General features: G+C 33.0%; 1 protein-coding gene and 2 non-coding genes across 3 annotated transcripts; all 3 read right to left on the minus strand.

Annotated features, from left to right (window-relative positions):
• Positions 1–7,281: 7,281 nt before the first annotated feature.
• LOC123905630 lies at positions 7,282–8,214 on the minus strand. The gene has a single exon (XM_045955309.1). The coding sequence runs from the start codon at positions 8,167–8,169 to the stop codon at positions 7,297–7,299; it is 873 nt and encodes a 290-aa protein (XP_045811265.1). The 5' UTR covers positions 8,170–8,214; the 3' UTR covers positions 7,282–7,296.
• A 1,749-nt stretch (positions 8,215–9,963) lies between these two features.
• LOC123911934 lies at positions 9,964–10,109 on the minus strand. The gene has a single exon (XR_006810798.1). It is a non-coding gene; the product is annotated as a U4 spliceosomal RNA (small nuclear RNA).
• An 837-nt stretch (positions 10,110–10,946) lies between these two features.
• LOC123911898 lies at positions 10,947–11,107 on the minus strand. The gene has a single exon (XR_006810771.1). It is a non-coding gene; the product is annotated as a U1 spliceosomal RNA (small nuclear RNA).
• Between the last annotated feature and the right edge of the window lie 1,462 nt (positions 11,108–12,569).

The raw sequence follows: 12,569 nt of genomic DNA on the forward strand, positions 1-12,569 counted from the left end.
ATTTTAATGCATTAACTATGGAACATGCATGATGTAAATGGATGGATTTTTTTTGCAACCAATGGAATATATGGTGAGTAACTAGTAAAGTGTGGTTCTTTAGTATAAGTTTCTCATGTTTTAATGTGGACAATATGAAAAGTCATCTATATAAATGTATGTATATGAAAAGTAGATAGAGTATAGAGATAATAATGATGTAAAGAGAAGTGATGTGACATTGTAAGTGGCTGACTTGACTAAATGGAAAAAATTCATTTGTTTAAGTGGATTAGAGTTTACATAGATAGTAGGAGAACTATCCAGGAATTATATATATAAAAAAGAAATGATAGATAAAGATGACAATAATGTAAGGAGAAGTGATGTGGCATTTTAAGTGGTTGACATGGCTAAATGAAAAAAATTCATTGGTTTAAATAGATTAGAGTTTAGAGGAATAGTAGGAAAACTATCTAGGATTTATATATATATATATTATTATTATAAATAACGGTAAAGTTTTGATTTTGTCTACAAATTAGATTTTAGGTTAATGTTTCATCTGGCGTAAAGCATAAGCAGCTTAAAATATAAGCACTGAAGTGAATCACTTTACTTTGTTTCTTGACAAATTAAATTCTCTCCGATCACCGCCATTTGAATCCCTCTCCATCGTTCCCATTCCAAACCCTAGTCATTCACCACCGTCCAATCTTCCCAAATCAACAACCTTCCATTTCTTCTACGACGACGATGATGATGAATTCGGGAAGCCCTTCGTTTTCTTATAGTGTTTGCAATCAATTAAGAAAAACAAAAAACAAAGATTTCTTTTTCTCCATCTCGATTCGTGTTTGGCGTCAATGTTCTTGAAGATTCTTCAAACCCTAGAAACGTGGTTTGAATTCGTGCAGAAAAAAATACGAACAAAAGAAATAGTTAGTTTCTTGATTCGACATTCAACGAATCTGCGTTCTCTCAAGGTAACCTCTTTTTCCATTTTTGAATGTCATTGTTTGCTTTTAAATTTGATAAACCTAATTTGATTTATTTAATCAATTGTTCAACTTTTTTTCTTTCAGTTGTTTGATTTTCTCCTTGGGATGGGAAATAGGAACAAGATAGAGAGAGAGAGAGAGAGAGAGAGAGAGAGAGAGAGATTCAATAAATCTGCAGTCTTCACAAAAAGGTATACTTTTTCCATATTTTTCTTTCGGACTTGTCACGTTTTGTGTTCTGTTGAAAACATACATTGTTTTTTGATTGGGCTTTTCAATGAATCCGTAGTCTTTTAAGTTTACCTGATAGTTTATCTATGCTGACAAATTGAGATAAATAAATTTTGCATGGCAAATTTGAGATTTAAACCTACATGGTTTTAATTCCATAAATTAAAATGATTGTATTGTGCCTTGTTGGAAATATGATATTTGAGGCTATATGGTTCAAAAATCGATAAATTCGAAATATGATGGATGGTATTTTGCCCGAATGATATTGGATATGAAATTTGATATTTAGATTATGTGGTCCAAAATTTGATAAAATGAATTGACGGATAATGACATTGGATGCGAAATTTGATATTTGGATTATGTGGTTCGAAATTTAATAAACTGAATTCACGGCGAATTACATTGGATACGGGATATGGTATTTGGATTATGTGGTCTAAATTTGATAAACTGAATTGTCAGAGATGAATTATGTGGTCCTAAATTTGATATACTGAATTGACGGAGAATGAAATTAGATACGACATTTGATATTTGGGTTATGTGGTTCGAAATTTGATATTTGGATTTCAAAATTTGATAAATTGAATTGACGGCGAATGACATTGGATACTGAATTTGATATTTGGATCATACTGAATTGATAGTACCCTGTCTTATAATGATTGTCACTTGAAATACTAAAGGAGATATATTGTTTGAGTAACAGAAATATAAAATGCTTTGAATGAACTTTCAATAAGTCTGCAGTCCCTTAAAGGTATGCTTTGTCACTATTCTGAATTTGATTTCTTTCCATCTTTCGTTTGGACTTACCTAGTTTTTTGTTCTTTTGAGCAAACATACATTGTTTTTTGATTGGGTCTTCAATGAATGGGAAGTCCTATTAAGTTTACCTGATAGTTTGTCTGAATTTGATTTCTTAGTCAACTGTTCATCTCTCTCTTTTTTCGTTGTTGATTATCTGTGGCTAAGGAAGTAGCACTGTAATAGCTGAACAAATGCAATCTTTAAGATAATGACGGAGAGTTATGATATAATGTCTCTAAATTTAATAAATAAATTGGATTTTTTTCCCCATTTTTGACCCGTTAGCCTTGGGATTTCTTTATTTATCAAGTTTTCTCTTTGGTTGACAAACATACTTTGTTTTGATTGGACTTTCAATGAATCTGCAGTCCTCTCAAACATATTTATAACATGAAATGCTATGACAACCCTTTATGGAATGACTATAGAAACACATTTATCTATGCTGACAAATTGAGATAAATAATTTTGGATGCGAAATTTGACATTTAAACATACATGGTTTTAATTCGATGAATTATAATGATTGTATTGTGCCTTGTTGGAAATGTGATATTTGAGACTATATGGTTCAAAATTCGATAAATTGGAAAGATGATGATATTGTGCCCGAATGATATTGGATACGAAATTTGATATTTTGATTATGTGATCCTGACTTTGATAACCTGAATTGACGGATAATGACATTGGATGTGAAATTGATATTTGGATTATGTGGTTCGAAATTTGATAAACTGAATTGACGGCGAATTATATTGGGTATGAGATTTGATATTTGGATTATGTGGTCGAAATTTGATAAACTGAATTGACGGATATTAATTATGTGGTCCTAAACTTGATATACTGAATTGACGGAGAATGACATTCAATACGGAATTTAATATTTGGGTTATGTGGGTCGAAATGTGATATTTGCATTATGTGGTTTGAAATTTGATAAATTGAATTGACGGCGAAAGTCATTAGATACAAAATTTGATGTTTGGATCGTGTTCAATTGACAATACCATGTCTTATAATGATTGTCATCTGAAAAACTAATAAAAGGAGAGGTGTAATTTGAGTAAAAGAAATATAAAACTTTTTGAATGAACTTTCAATAAGTCTGCAGTCCCTTAAAGGTATGCTTTGTAACTATGCTGAATTTGATTTCTTTCCATCTTTCTTTGGGGCTTATCTAAATTTTTGTTCTTTTGAGCAAACATATATTGTTTTTTGACCGGGTCTTCAATGAATCTGAAGTCCTTTTAAGTTTACCTGATAGTTTGTCTGAATTTGATTTCTTAGTCAGTTGTTCATCTCATCTCTCTCTTTTTCCACTGTTGATTATTTGTGCCTAAGTAGCACTGTAATTGTTGAACAAATACAATCTTTAAGACAAGTCAGAGAGTTATGATATGAGAGTTAATGGATAAATTGGATTTTTTTTTCTTCCATTTTTGACCCGTTGTCGTTGGGATTTTTTGATTTATCAAGTTTTGTCTTTGGCTGACAAACATTACTCTGTTTTGATTGGACTTTCAACGAATCTGCAGTCCTCTTAAACATATTTATAACATGAAATGCATGTTTATGGAATGACAATAGAAACACATTTATCTATGATGACAAATTGAGATAAATAATTTCGAATGTGAAACTTGACACTTACACCTACTTGGTTTTAATTTGATTAATTAAAATGACTATTGTGCCCTGTTGGAAATATGATATTTGAGGCTATATGGTTCAAAAATTGTGAAATTGGAAAGATGATGGTATCGATAAATTGACGGATAACGACATTCGATGCGGAATTTGATATTTGGATTATTTGATTCGAAATTTGATAAACTGAATTGACGGTGAATTACATTGGATACGTGATTTGATATTTGGATTATGTGGTCTAAATTTGATAAACTGAGTTGATGGAGATGGATTATGTTACACTAAATTTGATATACTGAATTGACGGAGATGGATTATGTTGCACTAATTTGATATACTGAATTGACGGAAATGGATTATGTTGCACTAAATTTGATAAATTGAATTGACGGAGATGGATTATGTTGCACTAATTTGATATACTGAATTGACGGAGATGGATTATGTTGCACTAAATTTGATATACTGAATTGACGAAGATGGATTATGTTCTTGAAGAATCTTCAAACCCTAGAAATGTGTTTTGAATTCGTGCAGAAAAAATACGAACAAAAGAAATAAATAGTTTCTTGATTCTACATTCAACAAATCTGCGGTCTTTCAAGGTAACCTCTTGTAACTCTTCAGAATTTGTTTTTGGTTCATTTCTCTCTTTTTCCATTTTTTATTCATTATAGCTTTAGTTTTGTGCAATATCTACTGTTCTAGAAAATTGATTTCTTCTTATGGTGTTGAGGTTTTAGTTGAAAAAGTATATGAAATGTAAGTTTCGCAACAAGTACACAAATTCTAACTTAGATGCGAAAATTGGATGATATAACAAAGATAAGAATAGGGAATCAAACTAAGAGAAAATTGAGGTTTCTTCTATTGCACCAAAGGTCAGAATTTTTTGGTGATTTGGTCATATGTGGAGAGGATTCGTATAAACAGTTGGAGGATAGTGGTTATGTGGTTTTGTTTAATCCATGTAGCCATTTTCACCTAGTGTCGAAGGATTTAGCTACTGGTTGTTATGGGATGGGATTTTATGCCATCCTTTGTGGTTGGGGATTTTTGATAGATGAGTTAAGAACACAAGTACAAACCTTTGATAAACTCAATTGATGGAGATGAATTATGTAATTCTAAATTTAATATACTGAATTGACGGATAATGACATTAGATACGGAATTTGATATTTGGATTATGTGGTTCGAAATTTGATAAATTGAGTCGACGGCGAATGACGTTGGATATAGAATTTGATATTTGGATCATACTAAATTGACAGTACCATGGCTTATAATGACTGTCATCTGAAATACTAATAAAAGGAGAGATATAGTTTGAGTAAAAGAAATATAAAACGTTTTGAATGAACTTTCAATAAGTCTGCAGTCCCTTAAAGGTAACTATTCTGAATTTGATTTATTTCCATCTTTCTTTTGGACTTGTCTAGTTTTTTGTTCTGTTGAGCAAACAATACTTTTTTTTTTTATTGGCTCTTCAATGAATCTGAAGTTCTTTTAAGTTTACCTGATAGTTTGTCTGAATTTGATTTCTTAGTCAGTTGTTCATCTCTCTCCTTTTCCATTGTTGATTATCTGGGCCTAAGTAGCACTGTAATAGTTGAACAAATGCAACCTTTAAGATAAGTCGGAGAGTTATGATATGATGTTACTAAATTTAATAAATAAATTGGATTTTTTTTAAAAAAATAATTTGACCCGTTGTCCTTGGGATATTTTTATTTATCAAGTTTTGTCTTTGGTTGACAAACATACTCTGTTTTGATTGGACTTTCAATGAATCTGCAATCCTCTCAAACATATTTATAACATGAAATGCATGTTATGACGACCCTTTATGGAATGACAATAGAAATACATTATCTATGCTGATAAATTGAGATAAATAATTTTGGATGCGAAATTTGACATTTAAACCTACATGGTTTTAATTCGATGAATTAAAATGATTGTATTGTGTCTTGTTGGAAATATGATATTTGAGGCTATATGGCTCAAAATTTGATAAATTGGAAAGATGATGGTATCGATAAATTGACGGATAATGACATTTAATGTGGAATTTGATATTTGGATTATGTGGTTCGAAATTTGATAAACTGAATTGACGGCGAATTACATTGGATACATGATTTGATATTTGGATTATGTGGTCTAAATTTGATAAACTAAATTGATGGAGATGGCTTATGTTGCACTAAATTTGATATATTGAATTGACGGAGAATGACAATATTTGGGTTGTGTGGTAACTATTATGAATCTACACTCCTCTCAAAGTATGCTTTGTAACTATTATGAATTATGAATCTACGTCTTTCTCTTTTAATCACTTCTATGTGTTATGTTGAGCAAACATGCTTTGATTTTTGATTGAGCCTTCAATAAATCTGTTGACGATTCAAGTTTACGTGATAGTTTGTCTGAATTTGATTATTTGTGCCTAAATAGCACAATGATAGTTGGACAGATGCATTGTCTACCAAGTTTTTGAGGTTGAGTAAATGAAAGAAGAAAATGTGTCATGGATAGTGTTATTATGAGTCGGAAAGTGACATATTGGACACTGCAGGACAGAATATCCTACAGCCGCTATCATGACCGGACCTAGTCCAAGGCAAGTGAAACTAGAGCTTTAGACCTCAACTTTTTGAGCTTTTAGAGTACGCCTCCAATATTTTTTTATGATATATTAAGTTATGGTTCTGCTAATTTGACAATGAATTATCAGTGGCATGGTGAAGATAGTGTATCCATAGGAGGAGGTAGTACTATTTCACCCAAAGACAAAAGGCATGAACATTTCACGAATTAGATATGCCATTTGAAAGAATACATGAGCAGATAATGAGATCCCGCTACAGTTACATGCTCACCTATCATGATGTTCTTGTGAGTAGTGTTTTGTGACAGGTAGAATTATCCTTTTCAAAACCATATTAGAAACATAAACATGTTATGCAGTTGCTGCTGCTGCTGCTGCATGTTATCGTGTATATGACAGCCTTCAGTTCAGTTTATTTGGTTGTGATCATAGATGCTATATACTATTCAAAATAGTTCGGATGGTCGTATATAAATATATGGACATAATATTGGTTTTTACATTTTGATGGTTTCGTTATGCTGATTTGAGGATATACCAGCTTCATGCACAATCAATATATCAAAGTAATTAAGATGGAAGGCCAAAATTCCACATATCTGATATGATGTTAGGGGACCAATGCTGGTGGTATTGTACACATTCATAATATCCTAGTGGTTCTGATGTTTAGGGTTCACTGTGTAGTAAATGATGTACAAAATTTTGTTTTTGTCTGCAACATTTTTTTACTTCTTTTTTCTGTATTTACAGTATATATGCTGTTAAGAAGTGCTTGAGCATATCTAGTGCTTAAGTTTGTTGTTTTTAGGCAAAGAATACAGTAATTCATTATTGAGAAATATTGCAACTTCAAATTAATAAATAAAAGACCAGAAATATAGAACAAATATTTGTTTTTCTGTTCAATTGTCTATTTAATTGTATTACTATTGAATTGTATACATAGTATTTATGTACAAATTGTATGTGCAAAATTTTTCAATCCTCAAATGTCTAAGATTGAGTCATGATGTTCAAAAGAGTGACTCTGGTTTTAACCAAACGCCTAAATACACTCTCTAAACCATTTTCTATCATTTCAATTGCATTTTCCAAAGCCTCAAAATTTTCACTTGTAGCCTGCATCTTGGCAAGATCCGAACCTTCACTTAAAAGGGTTCTCAAAGATGCTTCCACACACTGCAATTCATTGAAATTCTCCAACTTCTCTTCACATACTACTTTCTTTTGCATCAACTTTGCCGCTTTCAACCATTTGGCTACCTTTGACTTTGATGCAGATCCGACCAAGAAAGATAACATGGATTGAAAGATAGACATGTTCATTGCTATGACCTCTCTAATAACTCTTATCACAGCAACAAACTCTTGATCTTGATTCAAAAGTGAGGAAGCTCCAAATTTAATTTCCATCTGTTTTAAAGATGTGATCAACTTTGTTACATTCTTCTTCATCTTTTTTGTGAAGAAGTTATATTCAGCTACGCTTTTTTCAATGCTTGAATCACCCTTTCTCCTTCTAAGAGAAGAGTGAAGTGATTGAACATTTTCCTTAATTTGTAACATGATGTCCCTTGTGATGCCACAGATATCCAAAATTTTAACTGAACCATCCAACAACTCTTCAACAGATTTCTCACCTTTATGGTGAGAAATGGCCGTTTGTGTTGATGCCATATTGAGAAGATCTTCCAAGGAAATATATAAATCTTCAAGCATAGAAAGGCCATTGGTAATTGAAACTGATGTGGATGTTGATGTGGCTTCCCATGTCTTGATTTTGTTGAGATCTTGTTCTATTCTTGTTGAGTTAGGATGAGATTGAGAAGGAAAACTGTTTGAGCGAACATGGTACTTGATTGCCATATTTCTCTTTAATTTGTTGTTTGTTTCTTTTTTTCTTAGATAATTATGAACCTCAATGTTTGTGTGATGTTACCAAGTGCTTGAAGCTCTCTTTATATAAGAGCTATTCATGATATTAGGTGATAATCAATTTAATATATAATAAGGAAATAATGGTGTAGAGCATATGATGCCTGCATGAATTTCCCTTTGAATATGGTAAGTTTGTCACATATCTACCCAACATTGTGAATATGTTAATGAAATTGCATGTGATATTCTGCAAGATTATATGAATATTGAAATGAATTTGAGGTGAAAGATGACTCACTGGCATGTCTTCGTAGTGTTGGCAATCCGAAAACCTCATTAGTCATCAATTAGTTTGCCTCCTCTTCTGCCACATCAACTCATCATTTCAATTATAAAATTGTTGCTTCATATTGCTCTGAAATGTGTGCACTGTATTGTAAATTGTCAACAAGATCTGGATCTCATCCTATATAAAATCCATTCTTTAAACCATGTAGCAGTTCTAGCTCCTCAACAATAGAACATGCCAGACAATAGATACTTCTTAATAAAAAAAACAGCACCATTTTTAATATTCGAAACGAAGTGATTAATGACTAATGAGGTTTTCTATTTACCAACATTCATAGGACATGCCAGTTAATTATACATCTCAAATCCATTTCATTTTCTTCATGGCCTGTATAATAATGCACAATGTTTGGTACAATTGTGACAAGTTTACGAATTCTAAGGTAAACACATGTAGCTACCACATGCTCACATTTGGTACAGACAGGTTAGCAGCATTATATTTTATTGAATAAAGCATGAATTGCTTATTGCTTGCTGCTATATATTAGAGAGAGTGTCAAGGACTTGGTTATAATTAATACATGCATAACCATTGAATTTGAGCTTCCTGCTACAACAAAAAGTAGCCATGGCAAATAAGTATGGAAGAAGAGAATTAGCATTAGCTTGTCCTTGTTAGAAGTTTTGTATATTTGTTTAGAAGATTTTCTACATAAAAAGGTGATTTTTCATCATCAAGGTTGCAAATCATGAAACAACTCTTTGAATATCTGTGGCATCGCAGGAGACACCATGTTACAGGAGAAAACTCTGTGGTTCAAAGGTTGAGTCTTTGTGGCTGAATGGTCAGAAGAGTGTTGTTAAGCTTATTACGCCTGTTGATGTGTTGCAGAATATGACTTCTTTAACTGAGGTTTGGTTGCATTCTAATGGTTATGTTTGTCCTTAGCCTGATTTTGAAGGGTTGGAAAGTTTGAAGATTTGGAATTTAAGGGCCAACTCTTTCATTGGTTAGTCTTAAATCACTTAAAGTTGTGAACTTGACTGATAACTTGTTCCAGGGTTCATGCCTGTTTTTGTCTAGTCCTGAGGCTTATTGGTTATCCTTTGAGGTTTGGTGAATGTTGGGAGGGGAATGGTGCTTTTGATGATTGGATTTGGATTAGTTGTGGTGATGGGAACATTCGTGTTGTTAATTTTGAATTCCTGATGAGCTTAATACTTGGCCTATACTTACTCAATTGAATGTTGCAAAATTCAGTTCATGTAGGAGTGATTCTGTTTGCTGTGATTGGGATCTTGGTTTTATGGTTTCTTGGGATGATATACACTTTAGGATACAACCACAACATTTTTTTATATCGAATATGATTTACGACATGCTTTAAGACCAATATGGTGCACCACGAGGAAAAACTTATGCAGTTGACAATCTGGATTGTTAGTATTGATTGAAAAATTAATGATAATATTTTACTAAAATTGTAGGACTTTACCCCAAAGGGAGTCCTTCCAGAAATTCTCGAAGGCTTGAAGAGACCCCAAGCCTAAGAGAGGGTTTGGAAATAGTTTTCAACCAGCAATAGACGCGCCTTGGTTAGTACCTCACCACTTGTCGTTCTTTGAATGTGGGATTTCCAACTTTGAATGACAGCATCTAAGTTGGTAGTGTTAAGACGTTGTTTGGTACTTCAATCATATGCAATTCTAAGTGAAAACATTATAGATGGAATGCATACATTCAACATTAATATTGTTTTCTTTCAATTGCATTATATTCGATTTTTATTCTAGAGGCATTAACTGTACAAGCCTATCCTAATATTAAGTCTATAGCCAACCCTTCTTGCAGTATTATGCGCGCAATTTTGAAAGATACATTCACGTATAATAAGCATTGCAACTAATTAGCTACGGACTTGGTGCAAACCGAAAGGTCCTGTTCTAAATGAATCTCAAATTGGGTGCTCGAATTGTGGAATGGGGGAAAATATTATGTTACACTTGTTCTTTGAATGTGACAATGTCCAATAAAAGTCTGGTGTGGTATTAGATCCTGCTGTGACTGAGTTTATCATCTGCATTACATAATTCTGTCGTGATCAGTTTTCAGGTCTGATTGCTAGTGGTAGGATTCGGATCAAAAAATTTAGTGTTATATGGTTTGCGTGTATTTGGGTGCTTTTTAAGAACAAGGTCAGATTGGTGGAAGATTGGATAGAAAAAAATTAATATTCTGTCGTGGAAATGGTTAAAAGGCAGGGTCATTGGTTTCAACTATTGGACTCTACAACAATGGATTCTACAACCACTGTCTGGGGGAAAGAAGGGCGTTGATCTTAGAATGTCTTAAGAGGCAGCTGCTGTTAGCATATGGAGATGGATCCATTCTTTTGCAGCAGGGATGACAGTGGTTCAAGGAGTTTGGTATAGTCCTCACTCAAGGAACAAAGCATTTAAAACTAAAATTGGAAGGGGCCGCGCGAACGCAGGCCCCCACAGCAACAAATTATGATGTAGACTCCACCACATGGGTAGATCTTAGGCTAGCACCCCTCCTAAGTGCAATGGAGGTCACTTGCCTAGGCCATGGACCTTCATGATCATCCATTGACCCCATCCAGGTAAGTAAGTCTCAATGTAACACACACTTCTGTTTTATAACACATGCTGCATTATATTGACTCTAATATTACCGATGTGGGACTCAAATAACATGGACTATGATTTATTTTATTGAAGGGAAAACATAGAAGACCACCTTCCATGACACCATTCAAGTTGCAGACAATGTTGGATCATCAATTTATAGACTATCTCGAACATTTGCCACATCCATTAGAATCGAAATCGTATATGCAAACAAGCATATTGCAGTTGTGGAATGTGGAATGGATATAATTGTAGGTAATTTTGGGTAAAATCAACTTGGTCCTATCACTGAGTACTAATTTTGTGTAAAAACAAAGCCTTCATGTCTTTCTCCAAAGCTCTTACAGAAACCAGTGAACCAATTTGCTCCTTGATTTCCTCATTTTTCCTCTATTATGTTTTTATAGAACAGGTCTTTATATGTTTGAATTTTCAATTATTATTAAAATTAACTTTGAGATAAAAGAACAAATTTGATCTGCTAAGAGAACTTATGACTATGTTGTTTCAATTCCACCAACAGTTTTCAAGATGGAGCAAATGAAAGAAGAAAATGTGTCATGGATAGTGTTCTTATGCGTCAGAAAGTGGCATATTGGACACTGCAGGACAAAATCTCCTACAACCGCTATCAGGACCGACCTAGTCCAAGGCAAGTGAGACTAGAGTTGTATAATTTTGGGACTCAATAGCAAGCTTTCAAATTTCTCGTCAATTTTTTAAGGTGATTTATTAAGATTTGTATAATTTCTTTCCTCCCGTGGTCATATCAAATGCTTAAACGAGATACTAACAAAAGTATGACATACCCCTCGTCCCCTCCCGATGATCACTAGGTTAAAGCAAAACAACAAATATATTAAAGACAATTGCTTAGATAAAACTCCAGCTAGATACAACTTACAGACACAATCAGGCAGGCAACAAGAACTTAGACAGTTAGATAATCTTTATTAACCAATAAGATTGCAAACTATCCTTAATTGTTTTGGATTAATTACCAAAAGGAAATAATTAAGTCTAGGAATTACGAATAGGTGGCGTCAATATTTGTGAAAATCGATTTGAGAATCAATCTGAGAGGTTGTAAACGGGAAGAGAGAGCTATGTATGGGACGGGGCTTTGTATGAGAGTTTTGGTACATTTCTCTTCCATAGAGGCTTGTCTTGATCTAAAAATACTATTATTGTGATATCATCATGAAATTTCTTTCTATTAACAGAAAGTACAATGTCTTTATAACTCATTTTCTCTTTTGCTGCCACCTTTTCCAATGCCTTCCTTAAAAGTATTTTTGCAATGCCCTGTTGTTTCATATTAAAAGAAACAAATAAACCAATTGAATGATAGAAAATAGCTTAATTCTAATCTAATCATAATTTGAATAAAGTTGAAAAGCCATACACGTCGAAAACGTCTATGAACAATTGAAACTGCCTCC

This window comes from Trifolium pratense, linkage group LG2 (genome assembly GCF_020283565.1).
Source record: "Trifolium pratense cultivar HEN17-A07 linkage group LG2, ARS_RC_1.1, whole genome shotgun sequence".
Classification (NCBI taxonomy): Eukaryota; Viridiplantae; Streptophyta; class Magnoliopsida; order Fabales; family Fabaceae; genus Trifolium; species Trifolium pratense.